The sequence below is a fragment of the Sapajus apella genome, unplaced genomic scaffold (genome assembly GCF_009761245.1).
Source record: "Sapajus apella isolate SASKATOON/1434 unplaced genomic scaffold, GSC_monkey_1.0 scaffold7, whole genome shotgun sequence".
Classification (NCBI taxonomy): Eukaryota; Metazoa; Chordata; class Mammalia; order Primates; family Cebidae; genus Sapajus; species Sapajus apella.
In genome coordinates this window covers 11,433,712-11,453,439 of record NW_022436947.1, presented here as the reverse complement: position 1 = coordinate 11,453,439, position 19,728 = coordinate 11,433,712, and the positions used below count along the sequence as shown (strand labels likewise).

At 38.3% G+C, this 19,728-nt stretch overlaps 1 protein-coding gene across 5 annotated transcripts in view; it reads right to left on the bottom strand.

Annotated features, from left to right (window-relative positions):
- Positions 1 to 4,238: 4,238 nt before the first annotated feature.
- TMEM209 (transmembrane protein 209) overlaps positions 4,239 to 19,728 on the bottom strand; it is a 40,419-nt gene continuing 24,929 nt past the window's right edge. For 4 of the 5 annotated variants that reach the window (XM_032275980.1, XM_032275978.1, XM_032275981.1 and 1 more), the window contains exons 10-15: positions 17,240 to 17,365; positions 14,637 to 14,734; positions 12,286 to 12,400; positions 12,093 to 12,190; positions 8,283 to 8,356; positions 4,245 to 4,423 (exon numbers count right to left, since the gene is read on the bottom strand). In XM_032275980.1, coding sequence (XP_032131871.1) covers positions 4,369 to 4,423; positions 8,283 to 8,356; positions 12,093 to 12,190; positions 12,286 to 12,400; positions 14,637 to 14,734; positions 17,240 to 17,365 — 566 coding nt within the window. In that variant the 3' untranslated portion in view covers positions 4,245 to 4,368. Of the gene's footprint in view, positions 4,424 to 8,282; positions 8,357 to 12,092; positions 12,191 to 12,285; positions 12,401 to 14,636; positions 14,735 to 17,239; positions 17,366 to 19,728 lie in introns of all 5 variants that reach the window. The other variant, XM_032275982.1, reaches the window with a different exon arrangement.

Sequence of the window (19,728 nt, the reverse complement as noted above, 5' to 3'; positions counted from 1 at the left end):
CAGCCGTGTGCTGCTTATCCTTGAAGACTTTTGACCTCACCACATCCAGGGACAGCTGTGACTAAAGCCACCCAGGACAGACAGGCCAGCTAGTCCTTCCTGCCCTCCGCCCCGCAGTGGTCCCTGTAGCATTTAGGGCAATATTGTGCTCCTGCACATAAGTGCAGTGCCCTCACCCCCAGCTTACTAAGGAAGACCCCCAGAAGCACTGGAATGAGTTACATCATTTTCCTAACACCTTTGCTTTTCAAGCAGTTCTCCTGCTGCAGCTGTCCAGGCCCAGGAGTGCTTCCTCCTCCTTAGGTCTAGCCACAAAAGGAAAGCCAGTGTTCTTGCAGGGATAAAAAGGTGTCCTTTGGAGATGAACGTGAGGCTTTCCCAAAAAGTAGTTTTAGCCATTGACAAGTATACTTGAACAGTGGCACAGCTCAGACTAGTAAGAAACTCAGTTCTAGTGCAAGGATGAGACAATATGAGGACCTACTGTTCGACTCAGTCACTTCTGAGTCCATTCATTTAGCTGCTGAGTGCCAGAGGCGGGGCATAGATCTAATCACTCACGAGGAGAAATGACTGCCATCTGGAGTGGTCAGGACTAGCTCCAAATAGCAGGTTTAATTAGAGTGAGGTCTCAATGCAGGGGAAGACAGTAGATTGGGAGGGAGCATCCCCAGAGAGTGATCAGGATGGGCAGGAGGTAGCATAGAGAGAACCCAGTGAGCAGTGAACAGCCTGCACCGGCTGGAGCCAAGGGTTTAGGTGCACGAGGCCAGGTTGGGGCCAGATTGTGTAGGGCTTTAAATGTCAGGCTAAGGAATTTATCAGGGGGATGAAATGATCAAACAGGTGTTTTAGGAAGATGAATTTGAAGAGAATGTGCAGGATGAACTGAAAAATCTGGAAGCATGGCAACAATTAGAAGGCTGTGAGATTAATTAGGCTGCCGCAGTAGTCTTGTGTGGATTGATAAGGGTGTAAATGAGCATAGTGGTGGCAGAAATGGAAAGGTACAGCTGCAAGAGACATTGTTAAGAAAGAATGGATGGGATTTGCTGCCTGATTGGACTGGGGACCCAGGGAGCTCCAGGAATTAAGGATGACACCAGAATTTTGAGTGTGGGCAACTGGCAGTACAATGAACAGAACAGGGATGTAAGAGGAAGAAGCTGATCTGAGCAGATGTGAACCCAGTTCCAGACATGGAGTTGCAGAATATCCAATGTTTGACAGGTAGACAGAAATTAACGCTACAGCTCAGGAGAGACATTGTGCTTGGTGATGAATTTGGGAATCAAAGGCAGAGAGGTGATAAATGAAGTAGAATGAATGAGATCGCAAAGGAAAAGCATATACAGTGAATCAGAGGACCAAAGACTGACCTTTGAGGAATGTGTGCATTTCTATTACAAAACTGATAAACAGTGTTCTTGATGTCCTCAGACTCTTAACTAAAATCCACATTAATTCTACCAGCTACATTTAATCCAAGTGCTGACTTTTTAAATGTCAATACTGTCAAACCCCTTTTAATAATATTTAAAAATATACATACACTTAATACATTACTTAAGCCACCCCGCATGCTGCATTTTTACTGTTAAAATATCAGTGTCAAGTATATTTTCATTTGAGAAAGCCACACAACATAACATTCATATGTCTCAGTAGAAACTAAATTATAAACACCTAATATGCTTCTAAAAGAAATCTGGCTTAAGGATGATATTTATAGACAAAGAAAATGATGAAGTGAATGTAATCTAGAAGATTAGTGGATCTGATCCCAAAAGAAGTCAAGCAATCAAAGAAAAACTTGTGACATATATCCTGTAAATAATGTCTGATCAGAGATATTAGTAGACATTTATTCATTTTAACACAAGGACTAAAAAAATGGCCTTATTTGCAGTGCACTGTCTTCCTGAGGGGTGAATTCAAATGAATCCACCAAAGTATTTTTAATAAAAAGCTATATTTAAGTATGAACTGGCTCAAATATTTGGGAAGAAAAGTTAATATAGGAAAGCTACCCAGAGTACAGTAATCCACACTAGACTTATTAATAGTATGCAAACAAAACATCTTTTTAAGTGTGTATCCCTATGTATATATTTACTGTAGACTGCATTTTTTAATAGTCACTTTGAAAAGAAAATATTATAGCTTTGAATTTTGAGACTAAAAGCTATCTAAGTCCTATAAAGAAAAAAAGACCTTTTGTTTTATGCATTAAAATTTCTCTCCATAGTGCTTTTAAGAAAGTATATGCAACTGTATAGTTCAACAGTGTAACAATTGTTACTCCAAGGCATCTTCAGTAACTTTTGAAATAGCAAATTGAAACATGTTCATATATTTAACATGTTTGATATTTTATTCTAGAATATCACAGCAAATAAATGTTTAACATACACCAAAAGCACTTAAATGAGTTTCCTTTAGATATCAACTTTTAAAAACATGAACAACTTTTTAAAAGACAGAATTTACAAAGAGAGAACTGTACTGAATTGAATTAGGGATTTACTAATTGCTGGGGATACTTCAGTGAGTTTGCATATGTGTATTATTAATACATCTTACACTAAACCATACTGCAGACAACAAAAAAAAATACTTACACTTCTCTTCCAGAGAGTAATATGACTGTATTCAAAATCTGAAGGTAAGACAAAATGGGATGCACATATAATACTGATATACAGTTCTTCAGAAAAGGGTAGTTTCAGCTGTCTCCAGGTTGACATAGATGATGCAAGCAGTCTCTAATATGTTAATCGAGAAAATATATGCAGTTGCCAGCTACTACATATACATTTAGAAAATAAAGATGGCGAGTCAAACAAACAAAGTTGGTAACTTCTCACCCTCCAGATATTTTGAACATATGAAAAAAATTTAAACAGATAGGATATCACTGTGATCTCAAAAAAAGAACTCTTCAGCCGGGCGCGGTGGCTCAAGCCTGTAATCCCAGCACTTTGGGAGGCCGAGGCGGGTGGATCACGAGGTCGAGAGATCGAGATCATCCTGGTCAACACGGTGAAACCCCGTCTCTACTAAAAAATACAAAAAATTAGCTGGGCATGGTGGTGCGTGCCTGTAATCCCAGCTACTCAGGAGGCTGAGGCAGGAGAATTGCCTGAACCCAGGAGGCGGAGGTTGCGGTGAGCCAAGATCGCGCCATTGCACTCCAGCCTGGGTAACAAGAGCGAAACTCCATCTCAAAAAAAAAAAAAAAAAAGAGATGAACTCTTCAGTAACATGGTATTATGGAATAGTAAAACTGATTTGCTAAAAACCAAAGTGATAAACAGTTTTCGTGATATCCTCAGACTCTTAACTAAAATCCAAATTAATTCTACCAGCTACATTTAATCCAAGTGAAACCTTCTTTAATAGTATTTTAAAATATACATACACTTTTTTACATTACTTAAGAGTTAATCTCATTTCTTGGAATGTGGGCTTTGGGATAACTTGCAGAACACTGAAGAAACATAAAAAACAAGTCAGCAATTTTCTTATTTTCTAAGTACTTACACTATTAAATAAAATGACTTGAGACCGGGCACAGTGGCTCACGCCTATAATCCCAGCACTTTGGGAGGCTGAGGTGGGTGGATCACATGAGGTCAGGAGTTCGAGATCAGCCCGGTCAACACGGTAAAACCCTGTCTCTACTAAAAATACAAAAAATTAGCCGGGCGTGGTGGTGTGTGCCTGTAATCCCCGCTACTTGGGAGGCTGAGGTAGGAGAATCGCTTGAGCCTGGAAGGAAGAAGTTGAAGTGAGCTGAGATCGTGCCACTGCATTCTAGTCTGGGCAACAGAGACCCTGTCTCAAAAAAAGAAAAAGAGAAAAAAAACTGAAAAATGTTTTTTTGTGGTGGAAGAATCAGGTAGATGATTCTCATTTGGGGATTATAATGAAAAAAGGACTAGAAATATATTTCATTAAGGGGAATCACACTGTTTTGAGTCAATAAAAATCTGACGGGTTGCAGTTTTGTAGTCAACTGAAATTCCTGAAAAAGATAAAAAATTAAAGGTAACATCTCTTGATACAGAAGCTACAGGACATATTTTTTTTTTTTTTTTTTTTTTTGGACGGGATTTCGCCTTTGTTACCCAGGCTTGGAGTGCAATGGCGCGATCGGCTCACCGCAACCTCCGCCTCCTGGGTTCAGGCAATTATTTTTAAAATGACATTTCATACTAGCTACATTTTTCATTAAATTTCAAGACTCTGTAACATACAGACACATGTATTTTATTTCAGGAGAGGCAGTGACTCAGAGATGTTTAGTTTCAACTTCTGGTTCAGTGAAATAAAAGTCCAAATGTCTGGAATTAAATATATGACTTGCTACTCGCCAAAGATCCACAATATATTCACGCCAGATAGACCAAGGTTAACTCTCCTATAAAGAGAAAACAAAGTTTCATTAGAATTGCTTGCCAAGCATTCAAGCATTTTATTAATAACAAAAATCTTTATGAGTAATACATGTTTAATTGATATTTAATGTGATTCTGCAACGAATTATGTTATACATGGTTTAACAGGTGAATTCTAGTAATAGTAATTACTTTCTTAACTGTGCTTAAAACCCAAATTTAGAATAAATATATTTATGGAGTGTTGAAAATTAGTTTTTCAGTAAACAAGAACTATTACAGCAGGTAATAGCTAACAGAGCAATTTTAATAAGCCAGACTGAAGTAAAAGTATCAATCACATTTAAAGATGGAAGATATGGAGATGCAAGCCTCTCAGAGAACAGTATTGACTTGACTTCAATTAGGAATTAACTAAATGCTGGGGATACTTTAGTGAGTTTGCTTATGTGGATTATTAATACGTCTTAAACTAAACCATACTGCAGACAACAACAAAAATACATATACTTCTCTTCCAGAGAGTAATATGACTCTATTCAAAGTCTGAGGGAATGAGAAGAGGGCTATAAGAGAGAGAAATTACTCACCTAACAAAATAAAAAAATCAACAGACAGTGTCTGAAACTGAAGAATCAAGAGAGCTGTATACCTCTATTATGAGGAACTATGAGAGTAATAACAGAAGAAAAAGCCACGGGGGAATACAGTCTACTTTGGGAAGCAGACTTGAGGAATACAGGGAATTGCTCATTCCTCTTATGAACTTTTAGCCCTATGTGACTTTTAAAATCATGAAATGTATTAACTTTGGTAAAAAGTTGCCTAAAATGCTCTTCAAAACATGTAATTTCTGTCAGTTTTCCACTTCTTCACACCCTCACCAAAACTACAAATGATAAATACCAATTGGATAGAAAAAAATTTTTTTTGACTTGTTTGTGCATGAGTCTAAGCATCTTTTTGTGTTTAGGAGCTGTCTGCACATTTTACAAAGAAAGCTTTCATGTCTTTGTCCATTTTTCTAATAAAATCATATATGTTTTTTATGTATAACAAATATTAGCTTGGAATTGCTATATTTGAAAACCCAATTACTACTGCTCATATTATTGCAGACTAATGCTTTCAGTTTGTTATTTTGCTTTAAACTTTATAGCGTCTTTTCCTGAACACAACATTTAAGTTACTATGCAGTCAATTCTGTCTCGATTTTTTTTTCTTTTGCAAGTAGAACCTTCATTTGATTCCAGTTACTGCACAAATATCTGGCATTAAATTGATAATGTATTTGGATCAATCTGTGGCTTTAAAAGGTCATGAATCCAAATTGACTATATTTGAGCCACTCACATATTTCCTTTAAGTTACAGGAAAGTTTTTAACCATTTGTTTTAGAATGTATTCAAAAAATTATTCATGTTTGAAAGGTTAATAATTTCCAAGTTTTCCCCCGAGTTTAAAAACACTTACTAGTTTTAGTCTAAAATGCTTGATTTTCCATATATAGGTTGCTCATTAAGAGATGATAAGCATTTTAAAAATTGTATCAATTTCTTTTGGCCTTTCAGTATATTTCATTACATTTCAGTAAATGAAAAAGTACTGTTCCACTAAGCACTTTTTCATTTTAATGCATATGACAGACCGTATATGGCACTCAAACCTCATGCTAACATGACAAACCATTTATGCATCAAAATATCAATTTGGATCAACAGAGGAAAAGATATATTTTCAATTAAAACCAAAACTTAATTATTTATATTATACAGGTTGAGCACCTGTAATCTGAAAATCCGAAATGCTTCAAAACCCAAAACTTTTTGAGTGACAATGGGATGCTCAAAGGAAATGCTCACTGGAGCATTCTGGATTTTTAGATTAGGGATACTCAACCAGTAATTATTGCAAATATTCCAAAATCTAAGAAAATCAAATCCGAAACACTCCTGGTTCCAAGCATTTCAGAGAAAGAATACTTGATCTGTATTAACAACATAGTTATATCAAATTCCATCTAATATATATGTGTAAGTATATTTATACCCAAACATTCCTAGAAACTTTAGGGAAAATTTGACATGGGAGAACGTCTGAGATATACCATAAGACTAAAAATTAGATCATAAAGTACTATGTTTGGATACAATACATTTTTAAGCAAAAGAAATAAAAATAAAGCCAGCTGGAGTGGAATATGCTTGTTAACTCCAGCACTTTAGGAGGCCAAGGCAGGTGGATCACGGCCTGGGCAATACAGTGAGACGCTGTCTCTACACATAATCAGAAATTAGTTCTAGTTTATACACTGCTGTGTTATTTAAATACTTGCCTACTGAGTATGCATTATTTTCGCAATTTAAAAATAAAAAACCCTGTTAGTTTAGATGCCTCACAAAAGTGAGTTTCCTAATCTTTCCCACATTAAAAAATATATGATAAAAGATGCAAATAGCCAGGTATGGTGGCTCATGCCTGTAAGTCTGGCACTTTGGGAGGCCAGGCAGGCAGATCACCTGAGGTCAGGAGTTTGAGACCAGCCTGGCCAACACGGTGAAATCCATCTCTACCAAAAAGACAAAAACTAGCCAGGCATCGTGGTGGGCACCTGTAGTCCCTACTTGGGAGGGCCCTGCAGTGAGCTGAGACAGCGCCACTGTACTCCGGCCTGGGTGACAGAATGAGATCCCATCTCAAAAAAAAAAAAAAAAAAAGAAGAAGCTAATTAAATGTTCATGTTTGTTTGAATCTTTGCATCTATTTAAAGACAGGAGCTTTGCTTTCTCTAGAGCAGTGCTGTCCAATAAAAATACAATACGATATGAACCACAAATGCAAGCCACATGATTTTAAATTTTCTAGTAGATATCTAATAAAGTAAAAAGAAACGGATGAAATTAAGAATATATTCCACTTAACTAAATATATCCAAATTAGTATTTCAATATGTACCAAATATATACAGTTATTAAGGAGTTATCTTACTTTTCAGGGGCCATGTCTTTGAGATCTATTACACATTTTACACTTTAGTGCACCTCAAGTTGGACTAGTCATATTTCAAGTGTTCAGTGCCACATGGGGCTGGTGGCTACTGGGCTGGACAGCACAGTTCTAGGACATGTGTAAACTCTAACTTACATGCAGGATGCTATCTAAAACTTAAAAGAGGCATGCATATTAGAAGGGGAAATTACTACAATCCCTTCTGCTCCGAGCCCATTCCCCTACTTTTTTTTGCTAGCCTAAGGCTACTTATTATGGCAGAGCTGGACCCAGAAGCCAGGTTTTCCAACTCCTGGATCAGGCGCTACACATATCCCTAGCTTTATCTGGGGTCTTGATACAAGTCACTTGATACACTAAAATTTGTAATCATCAAAATGACAATACAAAAATTTTGAAATTCTTGCAATACGTGAGCTTTGCTACCAACTATGTAAATGATTTCAACTGACTGCTTTTCCACTCCAGTTAATGATATTATGGAACGGGTACCAGCTTAGTCTCTCTGGAAGTGTAAATACTTGCAGAATGTTTTGTGTATGAAATGAAATGGCTTGAAAGAAACAGCCTCCAGATTTTAAAAAACTTTTTTAAACGGTAAGAGTCTAATTTTCATCTATCTCTGAGTTATTCCTCCAGGGAACACAACTATAATGCTAATGATGTCATTCATTTGCCTTTTACCAATGGGTTCTGAAGAGCTAGTTAATGGACCTGCCCAAAACAGCAGGGCTAGTTTGTGACAGGGCTGAAGTCATCATCTATTGTTCAATCCATAAATTTTCAGTTACATGTTGCTGCCTTCCGTAGAATCTTAAAATAGGAAGAAAATCAGTAAATAACTCCTTATGTTTTTAAAGCATAAAGACCTACCCAAGCATTCCTGACTCTTTGGTTTTTATGATGTAGAGAAACATCAACAATGTATGAAACATATTATTTCTGCCCTGGAACAAAGACCAAAAAAAAAAAAAAAAAAAACAACAAGATTTAAATCAAATCAAAAAGATTCAATCTGGTAGGTAAATGCGTATCTTATCAAGTCATAGCCTACTAACTCAGAATTCCATATAATTCAGACTTTCATTTATTCATTAAACAAAGTGCCTATGCTTTGTGCTAGGAAGTGGGAATACTGCAGTGAGTAAGACAGAAAGGATACATGTAATCAGGGACATAAGGCCTGATAGGAAAGGCGGACAGTAAACTAAGAATTACAACAAAGTATAAGGAATGCTATGAGAGGAGGTGTAGGTGGCACAGGAACACACAAAGATGCGGTGTCTGATTTAGGGTGGTTAGGGACAGAATGCCTCCCTGAGGGAAGGATTTTTAAGTTGCGACCTACCTTTAAGCAGAAAGGTAACAAACTAGGACTGGGGGCGGGGCGTGTTTCACACATGGGGAAAAATATTTACTAAGGCATGAAAGAGCTTGGAGAGCTATTCTGAGGTTGGTGCCCCTGTACACCACAAAAATGCTCTATCCCTAAAATTAATGGCATAAACAAGTGTTGGGACGAAAAAACCTTTCAGTCATACTTTAAAATACATCAGAGTATACCTTAGCATATAAATAACATATTCAATATAAATTTATTTTTTATTTATTGAGATGGAGTCTCACTCTGTTACCCAGGCTGGAGTGCAATGGCGTCATCTTGGCTCACTGCAACCTCTGCCTCCTGGGTTCAAGCGATTCTTCTGCCTCAGCCTCCTGAGTAGCTGGGATTACAGGTGTCCACCACCACATCCGGCTAATTTTTGTATTTTTAGTAGAGATGGGGTTTCACCATGTTGGCCGGGTGGTCTTGGACTCCTGACCTCATGATCTGCCCGCCTTGGCCTCCCAAAGTCCTGGGATTACAGGCATGAGCCACTGTACCGGGCCAAAATATAAATTTATTTTAACTGCAAGGGAATACAAGGCAGCATTTTCTAGCTCTAAAATCAAACTATGTAATTTTTAGTCTGTAAAAACAGCTCTTACTTTAGATATTCAATCTACTGATTAACTTTTCCCCACTTACTCTGATTTAATGTGTTTTTAACTCAAGAATCTGAGAGAATGTATGATTTTTAAAAGACAGTGTTTATACGTAAGAAAAAGGAAAAAAGATAGTGGTTAAAAAACAGAAAAAGATTGGCATGGTTATTCACAAGAACTTCAATGGCCCAAAATATTTACACACAAAGTTAAAATATTAAACTTAAAAGAAAGAAAATTAATATATTTTTCTGAGAATCTGATAACACAATTTATCATTATAGCCAACGTAAAATTTTTCAGTAAAGATGCTGGTAACAAAAATAACTGCAAAGGTTTTCAACAGAAATGACACTTGCAATTAAGACTAAAAAACCTGCATGTGCCTATAATCTTAGCTACTCAAGAAGCTGAAGCAGGAGGATTGCTTGATCCCAGGAATTTGATACCAGCCTAGGCAACACAGCAAGACTACCTCAAAAAAAAAGAAGTAAAACACATCAGTGAAAGTATAAATTGATACAATAACCTTTATTATAAAGTAATTTGGTAATATATTATTTTTAAAGTTCTAAAAAATATATATATATATATATTTTTTTTTTTTTATTTGAGACGGAGTTTCACTCACGTTACCCAGGCTGGAGTGCAATGGCGCGATCTCGGCTCACCACAACCTCCGCCTCCTGGGTTCAGGCAATTCTCCTGCCTCAGCCTCCTGAGTAGCTGGGATTACAGGCACGCACCACCATGCCCAGCTAATTTTTTGTATTTTTAGTAGAGATGGGGTTTCACCATGTTGACCAGGATGGTCTCGATCTCTTGACCTCGTGATCCACCCGCCTCGGCCTCCCAAAGTACTGGGATTACAGGCTTGAGCCACCGCGCCCGGCCTCTAAAAATATTTTGACCTAGAATTCCACAGTTAGAGCTCTGGGCTAATGCAATGCAGACAGCTATATGCATGAAGATACATTTTTAAGCAGTATTTATAAACTAAAAAATTAGAAATACCCAAAAGGCACAATAGGAGAGAAATGGTTGAAAACATTATGCTAGTGAAGTTTTTTTTACAGCCATTAAGAAGTATTTTTAGGGGCCGGGCGCGGTGGCTCAAGCCTGTAATCCCAGCACTTTGGGAGGCCGAGGCGGGTGGATCACAAGGTCAAGAGATCGAGGCCATCCTGGTCAACACGGTGAAACCCCGTCTCTACTAAAACTACAAAAAGAAATTAGCTGGGCATGGTGGCGCGTGCCTATAATCCCAGCTACTCAGGAGGCTGAGGCAGGAGAATTGCCTGAACCCAGGAGACGGAGGTTGCGGTGAGCCGAGATTGCGCCATTGCACTCCAGCCTGGGTAACAAGAGCAAAACTCCGTCTCAGAAAAAAAAATAGCTGGGAAAGGTATAAGAAGTATTTTTAGGCTGGGCATGCTGGGTCATGCTTGTAATCCCAGCACTTTAGAGGCCAAGGTGGGCAGATCACCTGAGGTCAAGAGTTTGAGGCCACCCTGGCCAACATGGTAAAACCCCATCTATAATAAAAGTACAAAAACAGCCAGGCGCAGTGGCTCATACCTGTAATCCTAGCACTTTGGAGGCCGAGGCAGGTGGGTCGCCTGAGCTCAGGAGTTCCAGACCAGTGCAAAACAGTGCAACCCTGTCTCTACTAAAATACAAAAAATTAGCCAGGCATGGTGGCAGGCGCCTGTAATCCCAGCTACCTGGGAGGCTGAGGCAGGAGAATCGCTTGAATCAGGCAGGTGGAGGTTGTAGTGAACCAAGGTTGTGATCCTGCACTCCAGCCTGGGTGACAAAGTAAGACTCTGTCTCACCAAAAACTAGCTGGGTATGGTGGTGGGTGCCTATGATCCCAGCTACTGGGGAGGCTGAGGCAGGAGAATTGCTTGAACCCAGGAGTCAGAGGTTGCAGTGAGCTGAGAATGCGCCACTGGACTTCAGCCTGGGCGACATGAGCGAAACTGTTGCAAAAAACAAAACAACAAAAAAATTTTTATGACGATTTTTAATAATATGGAAAATTATGTTATAAAGCTAATATTTAAAAGCAGGATATAAAACTATAATTTTAGCCCATAAGAAATACAAAGAAAGGGCCAGGTGCAGTGGCTCACGCCTGTAATCCCAGCACTTTCGGAGGCTGAGGTGGGATGACCGCTTAAGGCCAAGAGTACGTGACCAGTCTGAGCAACAGTTTTTGTAGAGACTCTGTCTCTACCAAAAATAAATAAATTAGCCAGGTTTACTAGTGCGTGCTTGTAGTCCTAGCTACCTGTGAGGCTGAGGTGGAACGGCTTCTTAAGCCTGTAAGTTCAAGGCTACGATGAGCTATGATTGTGCCCCTGCACTCCAGCCTGGGCGACAGAGCTAGACTCTGCCTCTTAAAAAAAAGAGGTAAGACCAAAATGAAATTTACCAAAAGGCAATACACCAATCAAAAAATCAACAATGGCTGCCTCAGGTAATGGAATGAGTGATTTTCCTTCTTTTTCTTTATACTTTCCCAAATTAAACACATATTACTTTTATAGTAAGAAATAATATATATACGAAACACATTTCCCCTAATTTAAAACATTTACTACTTCTATTAACACGAGATTATAATTTTAGAAACACTGTCAAAGCAAATCACCCCAGACATTCTGTAATAGTGCCTTCCCTACATAGAAATACCTTTGGCAGGTTGTATACATGACGCTGGTAGATCAGCTCATAATGGGGAGGGTTGATGGCACTCTGATAAATGCAAAAAACATTCTCATTCGTGACATCTATAAAGGAAGGAAATATGCTGCATTAAAAAACCAAACCCCCAGAGATATTTTGTAGGAAAATCTCAACACATTCTTTTAGGAGAAGTTTATACCTGGCTTATTTGGTGTCTGAACAAAGTGCTGAGAAGTAAAAGTTTTTCCATCGGGATACTTAGGATGTGGAGGTAATCTGGAATCAAGGTAGGTGCAAAACACGTGCATGATGATCTGAGGATGAAGAAATAATTTTTTTTCTTAAGTCAGCATGAAAATCTAGCATGGATGTAGCTCTTTAGAAACATCTGTATTTCTAACAATTCCAATTAAAAAATTTTTCTCTAAAGAGTGAATTATAAAAATGCTGTCATACAAACCACCGTGCTTTAAAACTAAAAAAAAAAAAAAAAAAAAAAAAAAAAAAAAAAATGCTGTCAAATGAGTTAGATTTACAAGTTAAAATCTGTAGAATAAAAAGATAAAAACACCTAATTCAGGTAGTACACCTAGTCTTTTGAAAGTATTATTTCCTATAAAGATAAGGAATTCACAAATTCCTCTCTTAAATCATAAAGAAATTCAGTGTATTTAAGACATAAAGCTAGGCTTAATTCAAATAATCTACTCAAAATTTAAAATACAAAAATATATTTGCCATCAAATTAGTCTGTATTTTGATGGGAAGGTTTCCTTTTCAAATTGAAAAAGTTTAAATACTCCAGCCTACAAAGTTACCATTATCTGGTAGGGATGGGGGTGGAGGGTGGGACTTAAACACCAGACTCCCATTCCCTACATATTTGATCTTCATTTTCACTTTTCCATAGCAACCCCAGAAAAGAAGGGCATTATCAGTTTTCTGCTAAGTGAATCATTCATAACAATAGTTAATAGCAAAACTAAGATAAAGTACATTCAATTCTCAATTTGAATCTCAACATTTAAAACTTAATTTTCACCCCTAACAGGCACTATATAAAAACATTGAGGGGCCTGGCACAGTGGCTCACGCCTGTAATCCCAGCACTTTGGGAGGCCGAGGTGGGTGGATCACGAGGTCAAGAGATCGAGACCATCCTGGTCAACATGGTGAAACCCCGTCTCTACTAAAAATACAAAAAATTAGCTGGGCATGGTGGTGCGTGCCTGTAATCCCAGCTACTCAGGAGGCTGAGGCAGGAGAATTGCCTGAACCCAGGAGGCGGAGGTTGCAGTGAGCCGAGTTCGCACCATTGCACTCCAGCCTGGGTAAAAAGAGCGAAACTCCGTCTCAAAAAAAAAAAAAAAAACAAGGAAATATGATTTTGAAAAGCTTGTAAGCACATAAAAATATTTATGTTCTTTGATCTCCTAAATATAATTCTAAGAGTCTCTGTTAAAGTGACGATCCCCAGAAAGAAAGCAATGTGCATCACACTACTGCATACCACATTACTTAAGATCAAAAAATATGTGAAAATCCCTTCTCTACCACAAGTTTCTCAAACTTTCAGGTCCACTATAGGAGAATAGTTAAATGACAGTGTATAATAATGAAAAAAAAATCTAGGCAGGAAGAGGCTGTAGAAAACAACCCTAAATATTGCAGAAGTGGAAAAAAAGAATATATAATTTTACATATAAAAGAATTATAACTATGATAAAAACACTAAAAAATAGTAGCCACCAGTAAAGGTAAAAAATACACAAAATATTAACAGTGGTTGGGTGAACATGCTGATACTATTATAAATACTTTATTTTCTAAATTTTTTGAGACACAGTCTCGCTGTGTCGCCAGGCTGGAGTGCAGCGGCGCGATCTCGGCTCACTGCAACCTCTGCCTCCTGGGTTCAAGCAATTCTCCTGCCTCAGCCTCCCGAGTAGCTGGCACTACAGGTGCGCACAACCACGCCCAGATAATTTTTGTATTTTTTAGTAGAAATGGGGTTTCACTATGTTGGCCAGGATGGTCTCGATCTCTTGACCTCGTGATCTGCCCGCCTCAGCCTCCCAAAGTGTTGGGATTACAGGTGTGAGCCACTGCGTCCGGCCCTAAATTATTTAATACTTATAATAGGCAAACAAAAACACGAAAATCCAATAACAAAAACATTAAACTGAAAAAAAAAAAAACCCATAAATAAATCTAAGGGTTAGGCACAGGAGCTCATGTCTGTAACCCAAGCCCTTTGGGAAGCTGAGGTGGGGGATCACTTGAACCGAGGACTCTGAGACCAGCCTGGGCAAAAATGTGAGACCCCTATCTCTACAAAAAATACAAAAAATTACCTGGGTGTGGTGGCGCAGGCCTAGTCCCAGCTACTTGGGAGGCTGGGCTGGTAGGAACACTTGAGCCCTGGGAGATCAAAGCTGCAGTGAGCTGTGAATGCACCACTGCACTACAGCCTGGGTGACAGAGTGAGATCCTGTGTCAGTCAAATCAATCAATAGTAAATAACTAAAATGAATGAATCTAGGGGCTTACAGCAGAATCGGTGGGCAGGTCTGTATCCCATTTTCGTCCTTTGAAGTCACCACCTCTGTTCCATCGAAATGAACTCATACAACCTCCCTGAGAAAGTTCTGTGGCAACAAGGTGAAATTTTTAAAAGCTAAGAGTATGCAAAAAAGAAAAAAAAAATAAAAGGCTAAGGGAATATATTAAGGGAATATAATAAGGGAGTATAATAATTTAAAAATGTGATCAAAACACCCAACCTAAAGAAATACAAGATATAAAAAAGATAAACATCACCATGAAGAAATGAGAATCCAAACTGTGGGATTTTGGATTTATCTGACTACTACTCAGGGTTCTCAAAAGAAGACGATGGGTAGGGAAAATTTGAATATGGACAATACATTCGATATCAGAAAATTATTATTTTTTAAGGTATGGTAATTGTATCATGGCTATGTAGGAGAATGTTGTTACTTGTAGGAGAATGCATACTAAAAAGTAATGATGTCTGCAGTGTACTTTCTTTCTTTCTTTTTTTTTTTTTTGAGACAGAGTTTCACTCATGTTACCCAGGCTGGAGTGCAATGGTGCGATCTCGGCTCACCGCAACCTCCGCCTCCTGGGTTCAGGCAATTCTCCTGCCTCAGCCTCCTGAGTAGCTGGGATTACAGGCACGCACCACTATGCCCAGCTAATGTTTTGTATTTTTAGTAGAGACGGGGTTTCACCATGTTGACCAGGATGGTCTCGATCTCTTGACCTCGTGATCCACCCGCCTCGGCCTCCCAAAGTGCTGGGATTACAGGCTTGAGCCACCGCGCCCGGCCCTTGCAGTGTACTTTCAAATGGTACAGCAAAAAAAAAAAAAATGTGTGTGTGTGTGTGTGTGTGTGTGTGTGTGTCTGTGTCTATATATAGAGAGAGAAAGAATCCAATATGGCAAAATGTTGCTAACTATCTAAGAGGACAGTGTTCACTGTCTTCTTTTAAGCTTTTTTGTGTATATGATATATCTTTATATACTTTGTTTATATGTGTCCACACACAGACACTTTTTTTTTTTTTAATGTACAGATACCCTGCTATCTACAAGGCAATCTTGCCAAAAAACTCAAACACGAATCTATAGAAAAGAGAAGGGGTTATGTAAAACTACACCATAGGGATGCATTCAGCAAAACCCACACTATGGGAAACTCTACAAGACAAACACAATCCAGTTCTTCCGACAAATAAATTGCAAAGGGAAAAAAAAAAGGTGGATGGGAAGCATATAGCTCAAAATAACCAATTGCAATGTATTACAATACTTGAATTACAATTCAAACAAACATTGCCGAAATTATGTAATTTATGAGATAGCTGGAAATTTGAATATAGACTTAATATCTCACAACATAAAGAATACTAGGGCCAGGCAACATAGTGGTTCACTCCTGTAATCTCAGCACTTTGGGAGGCTGAGAGAGGACTGCCATGGTCAGGAGCTCAAGGCTGCAGGGAGCTATACACTTCTGCACTAGTGCCACTACTGCACTCCAGCTTGGGTGACAGAGAGAGCCCCTGTCTCGAAAAAAAAAAAAAATTATTAAGAATGATAATTGTATCGTGGTTATGTATGGTTCTATTAGTTTTCTAAAGACTCAGCTGGGCATGGTGGCTCATGTCTATAATCCCAGCACTTTGGGCGGCTGAGGTGGGAGGATTGCTTGAGCCTAGGAGTTGGAGACCAGCCTAGGCAACATAGCAAGACCCTGTCTCAAAAACAGGGGGTTGCAGGAGGCTTATCTTTTAGTGATATACAAGGAAATATTTACAGATGAACTGATAATGACATGTAGGGTTTGCTTCAAATAATACAGGAATAAAGTGGATAGGGTATGGATAGGGAGGGGCTACCCAGGGACTAGTGATTGTGGGCGCTGACTGATGTATACAAGATGGTTATGTACACTATTTTGTTTAGTTTTGTGAATGTTTGAAATTCTCCTTATATAAATGTTTTCAAAAGTCATGCAAAATGTTTATTTCTGAATCCTGATCTAACCTTAGGGGAAAGAGAGAACATTACAACTTCCAAATTAAGATTTATGATAAATTTGAATACTATTTCTAAAACTTGTCTTAGTGATGAGAACCTTTTAAAAAGTTTATCCCAATTAAAAAAAATTCTAACTTTTGAACTCCTTTGTGAGTAGAGAGGCATAAAGGGTGTGTGGGGGTGACAGAGGGGCTACATTTCCTGATTCTCAAGTCAGTATCTCAGAAGCTCACATCTCCCACCAAATATAAGAATATAACAGATATATAAGGAAGCAACTTATTAGATAGGAGTTGTAAGAATTAAGAGAAATAAGGCTCAGCATACTGGAATTAGAAAGAAAGTCATAGTGGCGCCCATTCTTATGAGTCTAAAAGTAGGAATAAGTGAAATATTCACTGGAGACCACTTAGCTCATATTCAAGCTTCCTACACAAAATAAAACCATTAAGCCATAATTAGATATGTATTTATAAGCCATAAAGTATACTTTTAATTAAAACAGTTTTTTCTTGTTAATCTTTATTGATAAAATTCCAGTATAGTAAAAAAGCTCTTATTTTTTCTTCTTCAAATCAATAATTACCTTTGATCCTTTCAAACAAGTATTCCTGATTCGGTGTAAGGTCTAGATACTGAACGATTGTGTTCAAAGTCGGAATGAGAGGGGCTTTAACCAGGGCAGCTTGTTTCAAGCTAGTAATACTAGCCTCTGTTAAAACAGAGAACACAGATTATTCTAAATGTGAGTTTCCAAAAGAACTTAAAAGGCTGTTGTCATGTGTTCATATAGCTGGTTTGTCACTGCCTTCAAATCTTTATATAAGCCAATGATGCCTCCCCTGACCATCCCACCTCAAATTTCACCCCTCCTCTCTAAACATGAATACCACCACCCTCCTGGGCTTTTGTTCTCCTTAGCACTAACCACTGTCCAATGTACTTTCTTTTTTTCTTTGAGACAGTGTCTTGCTCTGTCGCCCAGGCTGGAGTATAGTGGTGCAAACACCACTCACCGCAGCCTCAATCTCCTGGGCTCAAGCAATCCTCCCATCTCAGCCTCCCGTGACTACAGGCATGTGCCACCATGCCTGGTTGACTTTTTTCCTTTTTTTAAATTTAGTAGAGACAAGGTCTCACTATATTGCCTAGGCTGGTCTTAAACTCCTGGGCCCAAGCAATCTACCAACCCTAGACTCCCAAAGTGTTTGAGATTACAGGTGTGAGCCATCGTGCCTGGCCCCGTGTACTTTATCTCTTTTATTATCTGTCTCATCTACTAGAATGAAAGCTTAATGAGTGCAGGGACTTTGGCCATTTTGCTCACTGCTGTATCTCCCCATGTCTAGAATAGTATTAATACCCAGCACAGATTAGGCACTCAATGTTGAAGGAATAAATGAAAGAAAGCAATTAATAGTTCATTTTAATTTGCACGATCTACTTTACCTACAACTAATCTGGCAAGGTAGCCAGATTTACACATACAACATCCCTCCCCTTCCCCAGAGAAGCAGCCAAATCGATCTGGTAAATCTATGAACAACTAATATACAGAAAATTTTTACAGGACATGTATAAAAGGAGACATAATCATTTTCAAAGTAAGTTGAATTAGAAGTTGCCATTTATGCCAGGAAAGCGGAAGCTCTTTTTGGTAGTGATTTCTCTTTCTCTTATCATATCCTGCAAGGTAACTATCCATAGAAATTTAAAAAACAATTAAAAATTTCAAAATATCCAACCTTGCTAGCAATATCCAATGTAAGGAAAAGCATTCTTATATGTGTCATGGTTGCTAGCGTATAAACTGGCATAAGCTTTTTGAAAAGAAATGTGTATAAAAAAACCTTAAAATATGTCCAGGTGCACTGGCTCATGCCTGTAATCCTAGCACTCTGGGAGGCCAACATGGAGGGACTGCTTGAGCTCAGGAGTTCAAGATCAGCCTGGGCACCCTGTCTCTACAAAAATACAAAAAAACCAGGCAGGCGTGGTGGTGTGTGCCCGTAGTCCTAGCTACTTGGAGGGGGCTGAGGTGGGAGGATCTCTAGTACCCAGGAGGCTGAGGCTGTAGTGAGCTGTGATAGCACCACTGTATTCCCTCGTGGGCAAAAGAGCGAGACTCTGTCTCAAAAACAATAACAACAACAAAATCATAAAATATTCATACCTATTGACATACAACTCTGAAGAAATTATTCTCAATAAATAATTACAAATGTACACAAAGATTTGGTATAGTAACAGTAAAAAAAAAAAAAAAAAAAACCCTTGAATTTAGAAATTGGTTAAACATTGTATATATAAAAAAGAAATACAACCTAGCCATAAAAATAATGCTGGAGATTATTGTGAGACAGGTTAGTTTAAAAAAAAAATGCTGGAGACTATTTAACAAAATGGAAAAAGGTTGTGGGGAGCAGGTAACAAAATCATATGACCAATAACCTACAAATGAAGCTGGCAGGACTGGCAGTTACTCTGGTTGAGTGGGTGAGTCAGTGAGCGGTGTATGAATGTGAAGCCCAAGGACATTACCATGTACTACTGAAGACTATAAACTTTGTACACTTAGGCTAAATTTAGTTTAAAAAATTTTCCTTCTTCAATAAAAAATTAACCTTAGTATACTGTAACTTTTTTACTTTACTTTTACGTTTTTAAAAAACTTTTAGACTCTTTTGTAAAAACAACTTAAAGCGCAAACACATTGGCCAGCTATACAAAAATACTTTCTTTGTATGTTTATTCCATAAGCTTTTCTTTTACTTTCAGTTTTTAACTTTTAAATTATTTTTGCTTTTTAAAAATCTCTTTTGTTAAAAACTTAAGACACAGCCAGGCGCAGTGGCTCATGCCTGTAATTCCAGCACTTCAGGAAGCTGAGGCAGGCAGATCACCTGAGGTTAGGAGTTTGAGAATAGCCTGGCCAACGTGGCGAAACCCTGTCTCTACTAAAAATACAAAAAAAACATTAGTTAGGTATGGTGGCACATGCCTGTAGTCCCAGCTACTCAGGAGGCTGAGGCGGGAGAATCGCTTGATCCCAGGAGGTAGAGGTTGGAGTGAGTG